Source organism: Opisthocomus hoazin, chromosome 2 (assembly GCF_030867145.1).
Source record: "Opisthocomus hoazin isolate bOpiHoa1 chromosome 2, bOpiHoa1.hap1, whole genome shotgun sequence".
NCBI classification, from domain to species: Eukaryota; Metazoa; Chordata; class Aves; order Opisthocomiformes; family Opisthocomidae; genus Opisthocomus; species Opisthocomus hoazin.
Window position 1 is genome coordinate 26,011,552 of NC_134415.1, and position 20,582 is coordinate 26,032,133.

The following is a 20,582-nucleotide window of genomic DNA, read 5'->3' on the forward strand; positions in this document are numbered from 1 at the left end:
CGCGGCGGGGCCTCTGCCGGTGGCGGCATGGGGAAGCGGCGCGGCGGGCGGGAGCTGCTGCGCAGCCTGAGCAAGAGGCAGAAGAAGCACCTGAGGGAGTTCGGGGAGGAGCACCCCTTCTACGACAAGTGAGCGCCGGCGGCCGGGGCTTCCCGCGGGGCGGGCAGGGGAAGGCCCGGCTGCGAAGGCCGCGGCTCCCTCGGGAGGAGGCCCCTCTCTCGGGGGGTGCCCCGCCGCTGGGCCCCCGCCGAGACTGGCGAGGAGCGGGCTGCTTGGCCCGGGGGCTTCGGCAGCCGGCGGGGAAGGGCCTGCCAGGACGGCTGGCCGGTTTGACGCTGAGCGCCTGCGGCAGCGGGCGGGTGGTGCTGAGGGCTGGGGGTGCGCGGGGCCCGGAGCCCACCCGGGGCGGTCAGGCGGGGTCCCGGCCGCGGGGGCCGTGCCTCGTCCCGACACCCGCTAATTAATACTGGTTTTGCTGTAGTATGTGCCCTTTCCCCGCTGCAGAGTTCCAGAGTTTCTAGTGCTACAGGTAGGCTCTTGCTGTGGTGAGCTTTGTTGTACAAACCCCCCCTTGTAGTTAGATTCCTGAGATTCCTTCCAATAGCTCATCTTCCCGTTAAAGCCAGATTCTGCTGTAAACCATTTTGTTTCTTGATCAGTTGTTATGCCCGAGCGCTTAGGTTTCACATACGGGCTGTCACATCGGCTGAGAGGGTAATTTCCAGGGTGAGTGCCAAGTCTGTTCTCTTAGGGAGAACTGTGTGATGCTTTGGTTTTAAGCTTTCTTTTAACTTCTCTAAGACTTGTGTAACTCATCGATTCGTTCTCCCCCTTGTCTCTGTCGTGCTGTGTACGTCCATCACTGACAGAATAAGATATTTCAATGCTTTCTTTTCAGGGTTTCTGGAAGACCAGAAGCAACTCAAGTCTGTGAACTGGTAATATATTTTTTATTTCTTCCTTACCTTCATTTTTGTGTAGTTCAGTGAAGAGAAACACTTAGCATTTCACATTACCAAGTTAATGAGGCTGATTAAGTTGTTCTGTTTAGAAAACCTGCATGTAGGAGGAAAAACCGAATGTGGTTTTTATGTGGCTCTGAATTGGTCTTTACAGTGTCTGACTCAAAACCATAATACCATGAGAGGGCAGAAGCAACAGGAAATAACATAGCTCTTCTTGGGTTTTTTGCATATTACGTAGTCACAGTGAAAAGTAATTCATGCTTTAAGTTGTTTTAATAAACTTTGTGTTGCATGCATTGGGAGATATTTCGTTCTCTGTTGAATGGAAAATGTGTTAATGCTCATCCCTCTTCTTCAGATTGCCAGTGCTTTACTTTTCCTTTAGTCAGAATTCATTAACCTCCTTTATCATCAGATTAATGAAAGTTTCACTGTAGAAAAATTAATTATTCTGGTTTGTTTGTTTCCTTTAGCACTTGTGTGTTAATATCGTATTTAGCATTTTTTTCCTCATTGGGCTGAAAGGAGCTAAAAAAGTAGTAAATGGTGCTGTGCTTATACTCCTGGTTTCACTGTCATTTTGGCTGTAACCTGGCACACTGTCGCTGCTTTGTGTGAGCCTGGGCAGAACTGGCTCTGAGTCTGGCCTATTTGAAGCTTGGAGCTTTACAGCTGAGCCAAACCTAACCCACTCCCTGGTGGACTGTTGTCGACTGACGGCTGCTTCCCTTGCCTTCCTGGAAGCCAGAAGCATTTCCAGTGAGCTCTGTCCCTTGTATGTGGGCCCTTCTACAATTTTTTGCTCCGTGTGTGGTTGTCTTAAAATCCAGTGCCGCTTCAGTAAATGCCTTGTCTGTGGAGATCAAGTGTCCTCGCTCAGCTGAGTGTAAAAGAACCGAATTTTGCAATGCTATAAGTCAAATCAGTGCGGCACGAGGCACTTTGGCCTAAGTCTACCAGGATGCTTTCAGAATCTAGACAGAGGTGTCCAGCATAACTATTTGCATAAAGTGGCGATTTTTGAACAATTCCATTGCATCTGATACGGGTGGGATGAGAGAGGGAAAACGTAACGTGGGAGATAGAAGTGAGGTATTTGCTTGTTGCCTGATAGAGTGTTACTGTTGTTGCTGTTACACTCGTGTTTTCCAGTCTGAGAATTCTGACAAATCGAGTGCAGAAAGCGATTCGGAGACTGAAGTGGAACAGGTCTCTGTATATCATAAGCTCCTGGCTACCCTGAAGACCTCACCTGAGTCTGAGAGTGAGGAAGAGGAAGATGACAGTGAATCAGAAGAAGGTGGAGAAAGTGAGACAGAAATGGACAGCGAAGGGTCCCAGGAGACCAGAGAAGCAGATGAAGGTGAAGAAGATAAGAATGATGTACCACGCCAGGAGGAAGGTACTTTGTCTTTTCCCATGCTTTGGTAAATGTTGTTTCAGTTAGAAAGTTCGAATCATGTATATTTTTAGCCAGGATCCTGGTGTAGACTGGGCACTCTTCTGGCTTCGAGACTCCGTTGCTCCGTTACCTCTGTGGGTGGGAGCAGCAGCTGCTGAAGGATTTAGCAGGGGAGAGGTTAGCTGTGCTCGTTTCCCGGCAGACAGCCCGCTGCTGCTTCCTCAGATGTTGTTTGTGCGGCAGCACAGAGGAAATCCACATGGAGCAGCATACCAGGGGTTCTCACCCACTCATGGGAGACGCAAGCTGTTCTCTCACACAGCATCTGGCTTGGCTGCTGCCACCGAGAGGAGGGAAAGGTTTGCCTCCTAGCAGAGGAAAGAATATGTAAACTGGAAGGAAACCTCCTCTCCCTTGTGATGAGGCATCGTCATTCGTGAGGTCTGCAAAGAAATTCTGGGAGACAGGAGTCAACTTTTTATTATTTTCAGTTATTTGGGGTCTTTGGAAACGAAAACTGGGTTATTTCTGTAATTTTCTCTGGGGAAACACGCTTTGTGTGTTATATAACTTTTGGCACGCTAGCCAGAAGTCTTCCTTACTGTAGAATACAAAGCCCGCAATTATCTTTTTGGACAGAGTATTGAAAGAAAAAGAATTGATAACTCGAAGGGAGCAACCTGGGCAGCAAGAGGTAGTTGTAGACAGTAGCTTTTCCAGGGGAATATAACCTTTTTTCTCTCTAACAAGTTACAGCTACAGACGCAGCAGAGCAGACACTTGGCCAGGAGCAGGCTGATGGCGCAGATACCTCTTGCGACCCAAGTCATGGAGTAATTGAGGAGTTTACTGATGTGAAACATGAATCTGAATTTAGCTTGGAAACCAATTTCATGGAAGAGGAGAGTGGAGATTGCAATGCAGATCAGAGAGACAGCAGTTCTTCACACGCCTTTTCAGAAGGTAAGACGCAGTATGTTTGTGTTTAGTGATCTGCCTCTAGAGGAGTGTGTAAATTATGCAATTATTAATTGTGTAAATTATCCACCGCCCTAATGATACGCTATATAGTTTCTGAGTTCTTCCGCTGCGTTATTCATTGTATTGCCCACGTGTGAGCGGGTTACATCAGGGACACTGAACACTAGTGCAGACCTGCAGCATTTGTTTTCTGTAGCCGCCGTGGATTGGGACGTGTTCGTAGTTTCTGTTACGACTGATAGAGCTTGAAATGTCAGGAATTAGAAACGTGCGTGGAGGGGGTTATCTTGTTGTGTTGCTTTAATGGTAGCTTAAAAAGCTGGTGTAGTCTGAAGGGCCCTGCAAGCCTGCGCTTGACTGTGGAAGATATTCCTGGCACAGACAGCACAGGAGATAATCACAAAGCTGACCCGTGAGGGCATCCTTCACAACTCAGTGGAGTTAGAGAAGCTTGGGGCAGGTGCAGTAATTTGGACAAATGCTCAGGGCTCTCTGGATTTTGAAGGTTATGCAGAGGAGTCTGACGGCACCAAGATCGGGAAGGCATGAGGCATCAGCGGAGCATCTGTGTGGTATCTTTTAAGGGTGTAGCCCAGAATCTCAGCGCCGTAGTGGGCTGATGGGTGCAACCTGAGCTTCGGTGTCGGAGTCGTCCCACCATGTGTAATACAAATAACTGTGTGCACGGGTGTGAGATCGTTCAGTGATATGCCACACATTGGCACATGCAGAGCTGCTATCCGTATTTCATGCTCTGTGGTTTTAATATCAGATGGCATAGTTTGAGCGAGAGAAATATGTTTGTAGCATCCCTGGTGATGCTGGCTTGTCATCTTGGAGCAGCAGCTGACATTAGATCTGGGAGGCAGCCTAGCTGATACACGAAATGTGTGGAAGCATCAAAGGGCCGTGTGATAGAAAAAACAGCTCACTCTTGTTACCGTGAGAATATTACTGAGGCTGTTGGTGTTGTGATGAGAACCGTAGCTCTCCAACTGCATGCTAAGTATCCAAATAGCTTTGTCCAACCGATAAATGATGCACTGCTTTTCAGTGGATTCCTGTAGCTTGGAAATGGGTTTATAATCTGTTACGGAAAATGAGTCACCTCATACAGCAGAAAGGGAATGGATTTCTACTCCGGTCCTGGGTCACTAGAATTGCTGCAAAATGCTTCACTTTATTGTCTCCATTTTATATGACAAATGCTGGGATCACTAAAACTCAACTGAAGAGAGAACCTGTACTACAGTTAAATGCTATCCTGTTAACTTGCATTGCTGGGAAGATATTCTGAACAGTGTCATAATTAGCAAATGTCTTGACTTTTGCCTGGATAACTTGTACGTGGGCTAGATATCCTTTGGCAAGCGCTAGTGTTCTCTAATTAGTTTTCTTTATGCAGTGAGTGCTGCTGTGCTGCAAGCAGTGTATAGAGCTTGGCTTTCAAAATAAGCTTTGCATGTGACTTGTGCATGCCAGTGTCTTTGAAAATAATATGATTTTACAGTTCCTTGCCTCTCCTTTCCTTTCCAAAAAAAAATGCTGGTTAGATAAATCAGACTTTTGCTCACTTCAGGCAGTTTTTGCCTCACTTCCCCGAAAACCTGCCTAATCTTTCTCTACTTTGTTGCAAATCATATTCGTATGACTTGTCAAAGATGCAGTGCCCTGGGCAGAACTGTTTATAAATTAAGAAGGGGAGTAAGTTCACTTATTTCACCTGCAAGCGATGAATGTGTCAGAGCTTAAGGCAGAAAATTGCCACAGTGTTTTCTACTACATATTGCTTTTCTGTCCAACATTTGTTTTGTGATTGAAAGTTCTAGTACTTCCATAAGTGCTGCTTTTTTTTTTTTTTAAAGCAATTTGTCAAATCTGTTCTCTCTGTTCTTGTGGAGAGAATTTGACATCTTTTCTCTCATTTCCAAGTGCTTTGAAATAACTAGTTTCAACTGTGGAGTTGGCTGGCATGGAAACTGTTGGTACCATTTGCAAATCCATTTTGAAACTTGATTCCAGTATTAGCTACAATAGTTCTCAGGATATTTTATTGTTGTTGTTATAAATAGATCCATTTAAACAGCACATGGACAAAGAACTTGAAGAAAAAGAAGTAGAAAAAATGCCTACGCTTCCTAAAACTTCAAGTCAAAGCAAGGTAATGGTGTTCTGTAGCCATCCAGAGTTCCTTAAGATGCCTGCATTAAAATAACTCTTTATTTGTACAAGTGGAGTAGATTCGTAATTGTTATTATTAGCTGTCGGCCCTGGAATTGTCAAGATTTTGTCACTGTGTTGTAGCTGTAGTGTTTTCTTCACTTAGTGCTAAGCGAGAGTTGAAATCTGAAGTCTGCTGTTATGTAGGGATATGGCAGCACATCTGAAAAACATAGCTTCAGAGTTTGATCTGTAGTCCCAAAACCACAGGTTTAGTACTCTTGATGCCAGGTGGAAACAGGACTGGTTTCTGAGTGGTAACAGCACGATGCCAGGGATGTGCTCTACAGCTGAGCTTGTGGGATGACCATGTGCAGTCTTAAAAATACTTACGGCGTGCTTTCGTGTTCTTGCTTCGAGGTGGCTGTATCTCTGCACATGTTTACAAGCTGCTAAAGGGGAATTTAATACTTACATTGTTAGTACTGGAAATAATAGGTGAATTACAGTACCAGCAAAACACCTCATTGCTTGAGAGAGAGTATTGGTTTTCGAAATACTCGTTTTTAGACAAACCTTTGCTTCCTGACTTTTTCACATCTGATTTTGTTTTGGAGGATTGCCTTGCATTCTGGTCACCCATATGCTGGGTGACATTCATTGGAAGATATCCAACGGTTAGTCAGTCAGAGAGAAAGCTATGATATTTTTTGGTTTTTTTTTTTTGTTTTTTTTTTGGAATGTGGTGGCCAAAAATACCAGTACCACCTGAAGCAGTGCATGATATATCTTTGCTTAACTTGGTGTAGCTACTTTACCGAGATAAATAGGGACAACTTGCATAGCAGAAGGCTTAAAGTTTTCCCCTACTACACTGCTAGGTTTTGCCCTTGAAATCAGACAGAGTCCCACCAAGATTTCATTCAGCAACTGATTCACAACTTCCTAACGGGGTTTTGTTTTCATCTTTAAACAAAATATGTACCTCAGTGTGGCCGATCTATAAGTGAGGTCGGACTCCAGGGTTCTCATCTTGTCCTTGGTGTGTGCCACTGATTTTCTTAGTGGGTTAGGCAGAAGTGACATCCTTCCTCTTCCTCAGTTTTATCATCTGTAAAATGAGGGCATTTATAGGCACATAGCTGCAAAATACATTCAGATTTACTGAGCTCAGGTTTATTGTTATTTACCCTGGTAGACTTTAAGGAAGAGATTGCATATTGAAAAAAAGATTTCAACTTATGTTGTGAAAAGAGCTTTCTCAAATTTCATGGACTACATTAACCTGCTAGATGTGGTGATGTGCTTTTAAGTGTATGAATTTTGGTACTTACCACTCCTCTTTCTTTGTTTGGGTTTTTTTCAGTGGCCAAGGCTTGGCCAACTAACTTTTTCTTCCACTTTGGAGAAACATAAAACTTTGAAAGCAGACAAAGAAGTTGATGTGAAACAGCTTTATCTTCACAAGCCTTTAGAATCCACTTGGCCAAAGGTGAACAAACAATTTCTGTCCTCAGTGAACAAACCAAGCGATCCCTCTTTTACCCCGTTACAAAGAGAGCTCTTCTGTATCATGAATACATACCGGGACTTGTTCTATCCAGAAAGAAATGCTTTAACAAATGGGGAAGAAATCCGACATGCTTACTGCTTGCATGCCTTGAACCATGTTCTGAAGGCCAATGCCCAGGTGCTCAGCAACAATGCCAAGCGACGAGTCCAAAAGCTGGGGACTGACAGTGATGACTACAGGGATCAGGGGCTCACTAGACCTAAGGTAAGAGAGCTTCGTTAGTGTGATTCCCCCGTTCCCACCCTGGCTGTCTGGTCAGGCCATATAAACATCCTGGCAGATTGTACAGTGGTATTTCTGTTGGTGCTCTCTCGGGTGACATATTCCTGGGCCTTTCCACATCCCTCTGTCGTGCCTGGAAGTTATCTGCCGTGGCCAGGGAGGAGCAGCAAGCGCAGGGTTGTTAGCCAGCCTGCTTCTGTGCTGAGCCATGAGTTTGACTTCTCTTTTTCTTTGTCCCCCTCTCGCTACGGACTGACATGTCACCTGTCCTGCTTCCATTTCTAAATCTACCAGTGCAGAAAGGTGCCTCCACATTGATCGTTAGTGTTAGTGCAGCTGGTGTAGGCTGTCACCCAGTGTGGGATGTCCCAGAAAATTTTTTTGTCCTTGTGCGCTTTTAAGGACTCTCCTGCTTGCAAAAATCTTTCTGTAGCTGGGAGATGTCAGGGAATCCCAGTCCTATTGCCAAGGCCACCGTCATGGTCAGTGGAGCGGGCCTCAAACCAAGGCTCCCTGGATTCACAGCATCCTCTAGTTTATAACCAGGCAGATTCAACTAGGGCTAGCCTGTTGCTGGTGGTGCCAACTACCTGTTGAACAGTTTCAAAGTTGGGTTTCAGTGTTTGCTGCACATCTGGCAAATGTCTTTGGGTTCTGTGTTGACTCCCCAGTCAGGTATTTATATTTCAGAGTGCTGTGCAGAGGCTATTGCCACCCATCCAGGAGCCAGTTGTTGACCATGTCTGCGTATTGTGGGAGCTCCTGCTTGCTTGGGCGTTAGGGAGAACAGGAAAACGTGTTCAGTGTTCAGTTCCCCTGTACCAAACTGACCTGCTGGCCAGTACTTGTTCCTGAGCGTGCTCCGTCCCAGCACATCCTCCCTCCTTGCTGCATGGCAGAATTGTTTTGTTTTGATTGTTAGGGTGCCCCATGGGGGCAGATCTAAGTAAAAAAAAAAATTACTTAACATACAGTTAACTGTTGATATTTTATGGGCTATTCTGTTGTAACTGTTGATCTACGCAGGTATTGATGATAGTGCCCTTCAGGGAATGTGCTTTGCGAATTGTGCATATTTTCATCAGTCTTCTTGAAGTGAGTGACAAAAGAAAAATTGATGTAAGTAATAAAAAGCGCTTCAAAGGGGAGTTTGGCTCTGACCCAGAAGAGAAGCCCCCCAACTTGAAAAGACCCGAAGATTACGAAGCTGTCTTTGCTGGCAACATTGATGACCACTTCAGAATTGGTAATGACCTACTGACCAGATGATGTTTAGCTTGTAAAGATATGAGAAGTAGCAAGTTCTTTGTAAACATCTAGGAGCTATCAGGGCTGGAAGTTCTGGTGAGGCTCTAGGCTCTGTGGTTTTGCATTGGCAACTTGGATTTTTCTGAAAATCTGTCTTGCCTTGCCAGAACTTAAAAAGGAAGAAAAGATACAAAAGTAATGATTTTCACATCAAGTTCAGAATCACTTAAAATGCAATGGTTGCTCTATTATAGCAGGACTGCCCATACCTTGTTTTAAGGAGGATAGCCTTGATTATGCAGCAGTCTTTCTTGTTTTTAAAAGAAAAATCTTTTGGGTTTGATCAGCATATTCACAGTGTCTCTTGTAATCAGTAATGGCTGGAACAAAATTAAAGCTCAGCACTGAGCAAAGCAGTTTTCTACTGTGCTGCGCATGGTTTTCATGAAAGCAAAGGGGTAGCCAGCGAGTAGGACTGTTGGACAAGCAGCAAATGTGAGACTATTTCATAATATTGTAATCTCATGCTGTTTCAGTAACTCAGTATGCAGAGAAGTAGGTAGTGGCTTGGCTCCTGGAGCTGCCATCATGAGTAGGTGGTTTTTCTAACTTAACTTGACAGATTGGAGGCTCTTGAAATTATTGTCCCTTGAAAGATAAATTGGCATCCCACGAAATTTAATGACACAGTAGAAGGAGGAAACAGGTCCCACTCAGTCTTTCTTCCTTCCTCAGTGAATGTCTCTCGGGCTGAGAGCATCTTACTTTCAGTAGTGTAGTAATTTTCCTTTCAGTCTGCTCCCATACCACAGTCTGCTTGATCCACTTACTAGGTGTGAAGAAATGCTTGAAGAAACTTTCCATGCTGTTACTTGCAGAAGCAAATCACAGAAGCAGAATAATTATTCTTCCTTACTATGCTTCACACCCTGTTACTTCTGCACAAATACCTAATATAAAGTGCATTTGTTATGCCTTACTAAAACCACCCTTTCATGTTTTTAAACAGAAAAAAGACTTGATATTGTTAAGTGGTGTATATGCTGTGACAAGTGAGCTTCTTCCTGGAAATTCAACCGATTGTGCCTGGCTTTTTTTTTTTTTCTTTTTTTTTTTCCCGTTTTTATCATTGGGTTAAAATAGATAGTGGGAGTGGTCCCTGCTGATGTCTGTGTGAAACTCTTGCAAGTGCCTGCAGCTATGCCCATGATAGCTGCCTTCACACAGAGAGGGGCAGAAGTTGGAGACACCTTTGTCAGGCGGACTGTAGTGGGTGGTTTGAATACGGTCCGGACTACCTGCATTTTTGAGATCAGAAAACTCTGGGTCCTAGCAATGTTGCCATGTAGTTACAACAGAGGTAACAAATTCCTTTGATTCTTTACTTTTTCTTTCTTAACACGAGAGGTGATGCAGAATCTAGTTGGGCATGTACACTGCAACATGCGGTGTGAAAGGCAGGGCCAGGGAAGGTGCAAGACTGGTTATGCTTTTGGTTGTCGTCACACGAAGAACTTTTCCTTTGCGTTTTAGTAGCAACTGTTGTGGCCATTTCAATAAAGGCCATTTTAGTCAAGGGGTCCACACTGAATCTTTCGTGACAAATTAAGGTAACAGTTACTACAGTATAGCAGAGACCAAACTCTAGGATTTAGGGAGAAGGGAATAGTTAATCACTTCTGCTCTTCTTTTTTTCCTTAAGTTCTGCAGCCCCCTCATCCCCCTTTTAAGCAAAATCAAAAATACATGTTTCAGTAAACAAATTTGTCCAGGCTATTAAAAAATCTGTAAAAAAGTACTGCTGAAAGAGTTTGCCGAACTTCATGAAAATGTGCCAAATATTTGTCCAGAGGAGATGGGGGAGCACTTTTCAGGGAAAGAAGAGTTTCAGGCAGAGTGGTTTTGTCCACCTATAACCATTAGTATGTGAGAGGAGATGTAGGGAGTTACTGTTACAGTGCCTGCTGGAAGAATGTGGTTGATAACTGACCTTAATTAAGATGATGCTGCTGGTTGTTGTCGGACAGGGGTTGCAATTCTCCAGAAAAGCATGAGACTGTATGCACCGTTCTACTCCTCGGATATCATCATTGCCTCTCCCCTGGGCATGAGGACTGTAATTGGCGCAGAGGGGGAGAAGAACAGAGATTTTGATTTTCTATCGTCAATAGAAATTCTCATCATTGATCAAGCAGATGTTTACCTGATGCAGAACTGGGAACACGTTCTGGTGCGTTTTCCATATGTATTCATTTTCGTGTTGCACTGTGTCTTGTTAGGCTGATATAACTTAGTTTTGGCAGTGAATAATATTGCTATTTTTTTTACTGACTTTATTCCAGACATGTATGCTTGTTTCTTTTCTTCCCTCTACTCTGATATTTTCCTTTTACTAAGAATTTTCTTTCCACAGATTCTGGTAGTATTCAGCACCTGTTCTCTGTAAATCTTAGAATTTGGTGCTTTAGTGGCATATTTCATCAGAGATCTTTTTGAACAGTTTTAATCACCTTGCAGGATGAGATAAGGATGATTCCTTTAATTGCATCTGGGAGAAAATATGCCAGCTGTCTGACTGCCCAGTGTCTCAGTCAGATTGCAGCCATGTGAGGAATCTGTACAACCTAATGCAGCTTCCTCCAGAAAGCAATAGAGGAGCTGGTGCTTGTCACCGCTGACTGTGGAGATACTAAGCATTAGTCATGTCCTAAGTTAAGCAGTATGGAGATTTTCCTGTACAGGTATTGAAAATACAGTTCTTGGGTTGTGGCTAGTGTGCAGTTGTACCCATGATTTTTGGCTTTTGGTTAATGAAAGTTTTCGAGGTTGACAGGTTGGGGTTTATTCCACATAGAAACACCTTTGAGGTACCTGGGCCAGGCATTTTGACAGCATGATGTTACTGTACATTTTGAATGAGCCTGGAGGGTGTCTTGTTTCCTAGGGAGTCCCAGGCAGAGCAAGTTGGTCGATGCGATATCCAAGGAATTGGTCCTGGAGCCTCTTTCCTGTTTTTTTCCTTTGGGTGCAACTGCATGCCATGCGGTGGCAGCGGTGCTGGTCCTAGGCATCATTCAGCGAGGCCAAAATGAGGTGAATTTCTTCACTTGTACCCAAACTCTCCCTGAATGCAGTGAGAACTGCACTTGAGCTGCTTTTAGCTCAGAAACCTTGGGCCCATTGACTTTGTTACAAACAAACAAGTCCATTCTACTTGCCCCATGGGAGAAAATGGCAAGCAAAGGTTACTGTTACTGATGACTAAAGAGATGGTAGCTTTCAGTTCTGTGGCAGGAAATCAAGCAAATTACTCTTGCTGTGGTCAATAAATTCCAGACAGTCATTGGGAGATCACTACTTTTCTGTGCTGTCCTGCTCATCCCTGCCTGCTTTCTCGCTGCAGTTAAGGCTCTTGCAGTCTGGGTGCAGGGTTATCAGTCAGTATCGACATGTTTCCATCTCTCTATGTAGCACCTGATGAAGCACATCAACCTGCTGCCGCTGGACTCCCACGGGGTAGACTTCTCCCGAGTGCGAATGCTGAATCTCAATAACTGGTCCAGGTACTACCGCCAGACGCTGCTGTTCAGCGCTCTCCAGGATCCCCAGATTAACTCTGTCTTCAACAAACACTGCTTCAATTACATGGGGCAGGTGAGTTCACAGGTGAGCTGAAAGCTGCCTCTGAAGTGCTGGCGTAAGGGAGGGGGAGAGGAACAGAAAACCCAGCGCGTGGGGAAATTCCACAGCTCAGCTGTAGAAGGACTGTCTGTGTGCCAGTCATATCCGTTGCCCAAGGATTTCAGTCTGAATCTCCATGATGCTGCATGACAACTTCTAGTGCCGTGCCAGAGGCATGAAGAACTACTCTTCTTGCAGCAATACTTATTTGATCCTCCTCTTTCACAGGTAGTTGTTTCGGGTCATAAATCAGATTTTATTTTTTCTTAATTTGACACTCACAAGTTATCTTGGTTTATTTATGTTGTTGTTAAATGGAGGGTTCGTCTGCTTCCTTTTTTATTTTATTCCCCTCCTGCTGCATAAGAAGCACAAACTGATATTTCTTTGAAAGAAACAGTAAAAGCGAAAAGCTTAGTTGTCCATCTCAAACATACAGAAGTCAGGGCATAAGCAGTGATAATGTGCATTTAACAGATCTGGCGTGTGTCTGTGAATGTAGTTTTGTATTGGAGCTTCCTTAAAAGTGGCCTTGTGCACCGCTTGCAGGTGCGAGTTACAAGCAGAATGCTGGCTGGAGTGTGGCTGCCTTTGACATGCTGCTTGCCTAAGCATCCTACTTTCTTCTTCCAGGTAGCCGTCCGCAATGTACCACTCAGTGGCTCCATTAGCCACGTTGTGGTCCAGCTTCCTCATGTTTTTCGGAGGCTAGAAGCTGAAAATGTAACTTCTGTAATAGACACAAGGTACTCTGTGTTCCGTACTATTTTGCTCTGCCCTAATGACTGAAATTTCAGATGTCGTTGAGCGTACTGTTTCCTGCAGAGCGCAGCGTGATTTCACCACAGAAGGACACCTTCGTTAGTCTTCAGGTGCAGGCTAGGCTCTTCACAGGTGGAGGGGAGTACTGAACTTCTCCTCACCAAAGGCACCGGAGAATCAAGTCTGGGAAGGGAACACCAGCCGCTGCCATAACTGTGCAGTACTGATAGAGCCTTTGCCTTTTATCTTCTGCGTGTGCAGAAATCTTAGGAAGTTAAGGAGGGAAAAATGTAGTCAAAAACTTCTGTAGTCTCTTGTGTCTGATAGTATTCCTGTTTGAGGTCCTATCAGTAGTGGAAAGCTAAATGCTAATGTTGCTTAAAACGTGTTTGTTTCCTTAACTCAGGTTTCAGTTTTTTGTCGACAAAGTTTTGCCCGAGTATCGCGACGCCATCATGTCACACACACTGATTTACGTTCCATCGTATTTTGACTATGTGCGTCTTCGAAATTACTTCAAGAAAGAGGACCTGAATTTTACTCACATTTGTGAATACACCAAGAAGGCTGGCGTCTGCAGAGCAAGGCAGTTCTTTCTCCAGGGAGAGAAGCAGTTTTTATTGTTCACCGAGCGCTTCCACTTTTACAAAAGGTGAATTGTGGACCAAGTTTTCCTTTGAGTTGTGGGTGTGCTGTTTTGGAAGTAGAGTTTGACCTTGGTCATAGATGGGCTGTATTGCTTTTTGAATCTGTTGAATCTCTCTGAGGATTGCTTTGACTGAAGTAAGAGCTTTTCAGTTTACCTCAAAATTTCTGCATATTGTCAGCAGTCCCTAGCGGAGGCTCAGCTGCTTTGGTATGCACAGGGCTGCATTCAGGAAGGTAAGCACTGCCAAGTTCCACTGATGTCAGGACAGGATGATATTGCCTGCGAAATGGGATTCATTGTGCCTTTTATTTGCGTTCATCTGTGCCACAGTAATTACATAAAATTCTGGAAAAGGGTACGTAATTGGTTCAATAATGCAATACAGCAAGCTGAGGTCACCTGGAAAACTTGGAGTGTCCTGACTGGAGCTGTTGAGGAGTTCCTAATGGAACAGTTTTTCAATTAGCAGAAGATGTTTTGGCAAATATGAAAAGTTTCCCGAGGATCAGTCTGATCAGCCTTCGCTGTCTTAAAATCCAAGCCCAGGCAGCTGAATACTGCGGAAATTGGTGGTGGTCTGTACTTTAGAGGAAGCCATTGTGCCTGGCAGTGTGAGATATTCCCCTCCTTAAATTCCACATCTGCTGTAAGTTTAGTCTTCAGTTTGTGATGCAGGGTTTGTAGAGTTGAGCTATAATTAACGTGCATTGAATGTAATGACAATTGGAAGAACTTATATAGGACTGATGTTTTATCATGCACATTTTGTAAAAAAAATAGCAACAAAGTAACGTTTTTTGGTTTTCCCTACTTACAGGTATACAATAAAAGGGATTAGGAACCTAATTTTCTATGAATTACCAACCTACTCCCACTTCTACAGCGAGATTTGTAACATGATGAAGGCCACAGACAATGGCATGGATGCTACTTGGACCTGTACTGTGCTCTACTCCAAGTACGACGCTCAGAAACTGGCTGCGGTGGTTGGCATAGATCGCACAGCTCAAATGCTGCAGTCCAAGAAAAATGTGCACCTCTTTGTTACCGGAGAAAATGAATAAGTGATATTGCAGACTGGACAGATGGAGTGACCTGTGTTTTACTCCTGATGCACTTTTTGCTGTTGCTTTTTTAAAAAGTATTAAACTTTTTGCTCCCTTTTACTAAATATTCTGTTGAAATTATTCGTATAGTGTTAAATTTTATATTTCAGTACTCTGTCCACCAAGAAACGAAAGATGTCATTCAAGAAAGCAGGGGCTGGGGTTTTCCTCTGTGTGGAAACAAAATCAATCCAGAACTATTATTCTTGTATATTGAAAAACTCACTGTTTAGTAAAGATCAATGCTGTGATAAATAACTTTTGATTGGATTGCTTCACTTCATTTTCAGGTGTAGCAAACTCGCCTGCTTTTGTCAAAGGCAGCTTTTACTTTTAATCTAGGGGGGGAAGTGTGCCCAAGCATTAGCGCAGTCGCTATGCTGTAAGCCTGCTAAAGGGTGGGGCAGCACAAGCGTTTTGTTGAGGGAGAGTTGAACTTGCTGTAACTTGACAGCTGTAAGAAGTGCAATCCATGGATGTGCTGGGGTAGGAGCTATGGGTTTGCATTTTCTCCTGAGTGACCGAAATATCTCTGCCTCGTGTTTAGAACAGCCCCTCTGGCCGGTAAGTTTTGCCAGGGCTAAGTTTTTTCCAAAGGAAAACCAGGAGTTGAACTTAGCAGGCGGAGGCACCCCTGCCTGCCTAGCCCCACGACCACCAGAGCAGCACTGGGGAGCACAAAACCCTGCAGTGCAGTTGCCTGTGGTCTCGTCTCTCTGGGGTTTGTGTTAGAGACTGATTATGACTATAGAATAAAATCATTGAACTAGAACATAGATTCAATTGTGTGAATACAGGTGTGTTAAGAAATCATACGATCGTGGAATGCTGCTCTCAATTGTCCCCTGTGTAGGCCTTATCATGGTTGGGTTAAAAACCAACTGACCTAGCAGAAGATAAGAATAAGAAGGTGTAGCAAGGTTAATGTCGTAGGTCAATAGGTTAAATTTTAGAAATAGGAATAAGTTTACTAGAACATCTTGAAGTCTCTCGAAGTTTTTCTCAGGATTGTACCAAACAGAATTCACAGAAGAAGATGAAGGACAGACGATGACCCCAAGACAACCCTGAAACCAAGCAGGACCTGAAACCAGCGAGGGGGAATTCTGCTAAGACAGAAGAATAGAGAGAACTTAATAAATGTAGTTAAAGAAATGGAACGGTTGCTTAGAAACTTTTGAAGATTCTACACTTGATGTAATGGGTTTAAGGAATGCACATAAACTGGTCTGGCGAGTTGAACTTTGCCACTCACTGAGGTGATGGCCCAGCTCTGAGTTGTGCGTAAAGCAACACCTAGTGTAACCCACTTGTGTGACAGTAAAACCTCTAACAGGATTTGGCGACCCAGATGGGACACTAGGACACAGGAGACGGAGACTCAGGATCTTTTCTGGGAACACCCGAGACCAACACTCAAAGTGCTGGCACAGAACAAAAGGACTAGGTGAGTCCAAGAGCTTTTGGTCTCGAGTGTGTTCAGACTGATTGCTGAGATTTTTCTCTTGTGTTTAAATTTTGCTTGAAGTATTTGATATGGGAGCTACACCCAGCATTGAAAGGGGGACGCCCCTTGCTGAGGTTTTAGAAAATTGGAGCAAGATACCTTTGTCTCAGGGTTTGCAGAAAAAGAGATTGATTTTATTATGTCAGGAGGAGTGGCCGTTTCTCACTAGAATTAGAGGAGGGGGACCTATGGATGTGTGGCCCCCTAAGGGAACTTTTGAGATATGTAAGTTAAAATTTTTGCAAATAATTTTAGAAGATGCAGGAACTCAAGACATTGGTTATTGGTATATTTGGTATGATTGGGCCCAACAAAGAAGGAAACCTGAAAGTAATCGTAATAATGGAGGTCAGTTATCTCTCTCTGCTCCCCCTGCTCTGGATGCAGACGGTGACGATTCCACCACAAAAGGGATTGGAAAGCATCCTGTGAAATTGGATTACATTCCAAACCCTAGGGCTGGACCAGGAGCCCTGCCAGAGGTCACTGCAATCCAAGCTGTGGCAAGACATGAACCTTGGAAACAAGGAGATTTGGTAGCTTGGCAAGCAAAAATGCCAAGACTACGAGATGATGCAGAAAAATGTGCTCAATTATTATCTGACATCATAACTGATTATTTTCCTAACTGGAGTGATGTAAGAACTCTCCTCCAAGAATTATTCCAACCAGAGGCAAGAGAGAAAATCTTACAAAAAGATAGGGAAATTGCTCAGAAGGGAAATGGACTTCATCCATGGCCTGAACAAAATCCAGCCTGGGATGTAACCACCACAGAAGGACTTCAAGCATATCAAACTGCTGTTTACCAATTAGTTGAAGCAGTTAGACAAACCGGAGAACGAGTCACAGATTGGACCAAAGTAATGGAATGTAGGCAAAAACCTGATGAACATCCCAGTGATTATTGGGGCAGACTGAAAGCTACACTTTTAAAATATGGGGGAATGACTCATGAAAATTTTCAGGAACCATTGGCCATAAGTGTGTTTGTGGACCAATCTGCTCCTGACATTAATAAATATTTCTGAAAACATGTGCCGGGCTGGCAAGGTGAAACTTTGACTAAAATTCTGAGCATAGCAACCTTTGTTTTCGACGGAAGGAGTGAAGAACAACAGAAGCAAGAAGAGGAGAAACTGAAGGCAGAGAAGAAGAGAGAACGTAAAGAAAGAGAAATCAGCCTGTTCACTGCAGCGATTGCTCAGATTTATAGCCAAAGAGGAAGAGGTCAGGGGTTTCCCGGAAGAGGAATCAGAGGAAGAGGTCAAAGAGGCAGAAGTCTTCCTCCCCCTGTTTCCCCATATTCTAACACTCCTGAATGTTTTTATTGTGGTAATTTTGGTCATTTACAGCGTGCATGCCCCCTGAGACCAGTGGCTTCAGCAGTCAAAGTTAGAAATTATGGAGAAAGACCTCCCAGACCTCACTCAGTAATTGATGGAAGCGGTTGGGCTTAAGGTAGATCATAACGGTCACGTCACAGCAAAGGTAAATGGTATTTTTGTCAATTTTCTAGTAGATACGGGAGCAGCAATATCATTATTAAACTTTTTTGTTCCACAATTATCAGGAGAAAAAAAAAAAAAAGGTAGATGGAGTGGTGGGAGGTAAGGAATTACCCCTTTCGCTTCCCCTTCCGGTGGTACTGGGAGGAAAAATGGCTTGGGGAAAGTTTGTCGTCTCCTCTGAAACAGCTGTGTCTTTGCTGGGATGGGATTTGTTGCAAGAATTTGACACTTGTATCTCTTTAACTCCAACTGGTATCCAGCTAATAGTAATTGGCATGTCTTTAATCAAAATACCAGAAAGTAAAAAGGAGGAGAACAAGATCTCCGAGGAACTCTCTGATATTCCTCATGAATTAGGCAGCGCTTCTGGAGATGAAGCAGGACTGTTAAAATCAGCTGAACCTGTGGTAATCCAAACAAAAGGAGGGACACCTTCTTCTACTCAGCAATATCCAATAGTTTCAGAAGCATTTCCTAGTATTGGTAAGCAAATTGACAAATTCTTAAAAGAGGGAATTCTAAAAGAATGTAGGAGCCCTTACAATACCCCAATTCTACCTGTGAGTAAAACAGGCTGGACAAGGACGGAGACCCTGAACATAGGTCTGTTCAAGATTTACGAGCAGCTGATGAGCATGTTATTGCACCACATCCAGTTGTTCCAGACCCGAGTTTGATAATAACTCAAATACCACCTTGGGGCCAGTATTACACTGTGCTTGATTTAACAGGAGCCTTTTTTAATATACCAATAGCAAAACAAAGTCAACATATTTTTGCCTTTACTTGGCAAGGGAAACAGTTAACCTGGACACGATTGCCACAAGTTTTTACTAGTTCACTCACTATTTTCTCTCAGATTTTGCAAAATTGTTTACAGGATTTAAGTTTTCCCTGTTTGTCTGTTCTTATACAATATGTGGATGATTTTTACTTGTAAGACGAAAGAAAATTGTATATGTGATACCAAATATTTGTGTTGTCAGTTGGTACAGAAGGGTCATCGAGTTTCTCCATCCAAACTGCAGTTTTGCCAGACTAAGGTAAAGTACCTGGGATTTTTATGAAGCCCAGGAAAAAGAGAAATTGATCCTGAAAGAGTTAAAATAATACAGGAACTGCCAAGACCTACCACTAAGAAGCAGTTAAGGGGATTTCTAGGGCAAGTTGGAATTTGCAGACCTTGGATTCCCGGATTTAGTGAAATAGCAAAACCATTGCATGAAGCAACCAGAAATGAGGAAGTAGAACCTATAGCGTGGGGACCTGAAAGAGAGAAAGCTTTTCAGACACTGAAAACTGCCTTATTGAATACCCCAGCATTAGGACTCCCTGATTATATCAAACCCTTTAAACTTTATGGTGATGAGATAAAGGGAACGGCCAGAGGACTTTTAGTCCAGATTTTAGGGCCTCATGAAAGGCCAGTAGCTTATTTTTCAGTTACTTTAGGTCCTGTAGTAAAAGGAACTCCCTCTGGTATCAGGGCAATTGCAGCTGAGATGGTGGAAAAATCTAGGTCAATCATTTTAGGACATGCACTAACCGTATGTGTACCCCAGGAGGTGGAAATTTTCTTAAAACAATGTGCTGAAAAGTCTCTTTCACCCCAAAGGGCATGTCGTTATGAATTAGCATTATTATTAGCTGACAATTTGAAATTGGAAAGGTGCAACACACTTAACCCTGCCACAGTGTTACCTTTGCCGACTGATGATGAAAAAGATACGCATGACTGTACGCAAATTTTAACCTTTACTAGCAAGTCTCGAGACGACAGAACAGATCAACCACTTGATAACCTGGAGATGAGTCTTTTCACAGATGGATCATCATATTATGATAAAGGACGATGGATGGTGGGGTTTGCGGTGACGACAGAAACAACGGTATTAATTGCTGGACCTTTACCTTTGTCTCTGGGAACACAAGGTGCGGAAGTTGTCGCACAGACAGAAGCAGCCAGGTATGCAAAAGGGAAAAAAAGGGAACATTTATACTGACTCAAAATATGCTTTTGGAATGTTGTGCAACAGGTGCCCTTCAGAAAGAGAGAGGATTTCTGACTTCAGCAGGAAAAACGATTGCTCATGGAAAGCAAATAAAAGATTTACTGGAAGCGATTCAGTTGCCGACAGCTTTAGCGGCAATATATATTAAAGCTCACACAGGAAAACAAGATGCCATCTCAAGAGGTGACCACTTGGCTGATCAAGCAGCTCGAGCAGCTGCAAGACATTGCGACCTTCTTATGGCTGCACTGCAAACAAGGGAAGAATGGACAAGCCCACCGGACATGTGCCAACTCTGTGAATCCTTAACCAAAAATGAACGATCCTTATGGGAGTGACTAGGAGCTCAAAGGCGAGGAGAGCAATGGATTTTGAACAACAAGCCTCTGTTGCCAAAAAGGTATTTATTACCCTTAACCTGTTGGTTCCATGAGAAAACTCATGGAGTTCCGGAGAGCATAGCTTCCCATATCCAAAAACTGTGGGCAGCGCCAGGAATTTATGCTGCAGCACGAAGAGTTTGTGAGAATTGTAAACTCTGCAAGCAATATGCTACGTTGTGAATTAACCCGCCACAAGGTAAAAGGCCTCCGGCCACCTTTCCTTTTCAAAAGCTCCACATTGATTATTATGCTGAGATGCCTAAGACTCTGGGTTATGTATACTCGTTAGTGATTGTAGATCAATTATCTGGGTGGGTAGAAGCTTTCCCAACGAGAAAGAATGATTCAAAATCAGTAGGTTAAGATTTTGTTAAAAGAATTAATTCCACGATATAGTGTTCCAGAAATAATTGCCTCAGA

The 20,582-nt window shown here is 43.6% G+C and overlaps 2 protein-coding genes across 3 annotated transcripts; both read left to right on the forward strand.

The window, feature by feature from the left end:
- UTP25 (UTP25 small subunit processome component) lies at positions 1-15,007 on the forward strand. 2 transcript variants are annotated; one of them, XM_075412927.1, is made up of 12 exons: positions 1-128; positions 899-938; positions 2,118-2,367; positions 3,118-3,330; positions 5,421-5,509; positions 6,875-7,285; positions 8,330-8,549; positions 10,579-10,781; positions 12,023-12,217; positions 12,866-12,978; positions 13,401-13,646; positions 14,461-15,007. In XM_075412927.1, exons 1-12 carry the CDS (start codon positions 28-30, stop codon positions 14,705-14,707), a joined length of 2,328 nt encoding a protein of 775 aa, XP_075269042.1. In that variant the 5' UTR covers positions 1-27; the 3' UTR covers positions 14,708-15,007. The 2 variants fall into 2 exon arrangements, with proteins under 2 accessions (XP_075269042.1, XP_075269043.1); XM_075412928.1 differs by having other exon boundaries at positions 12,023-12,205.
- Positions 15,008-15,244: 237 nt separating this feature from the next.
- LOC142364572 (uncharacterized) lies at positions 15,245-20,130 on the forward strand. The gene is given in 6 exon segments (XM_075444309.1): positions 15,245-15,313; positions 16,512-16,604; positions 18,028-18,174; positions 18,883-19,755; positions 19,757-19,794; positions 19,796-20,130. Coding segments are annotated over 6 exon segments (1,542 nt in total). The 3' UTR covers positions 20,118-20,130.
- The last annotated feature ends 452 nt before the right edge of the window (positions 20,131-20,582 follow it).

What these genes read in the sequence shown, in the direction of transcription:
- UTP25 (XM_075412927.1), top strand. Translation starts at nt 28, where the DNA reads ATGGGGAAGCGGCGCGGCGGGCGGGAGCTGCTGCGCAGCCTGAGCAAG. An exon ending in TTCACACGCCTTTTCAGAAG is followed by an intron (nt 3,331 to 5,420) that starts GTAAGACGCAGT and finishes TGTTATAAATAG; the next exon opens with ATCCATTTAAACAGCACATG. An exon ending in ACTTCTGTAATAGACACAAG is followed by an intron (nt 12,979 to 13,400) that starts GTACTCTGTGTT and finishes TCCTTAACTCAG; the next exon opens with GTTTCAGTTTTTTGTCGACA.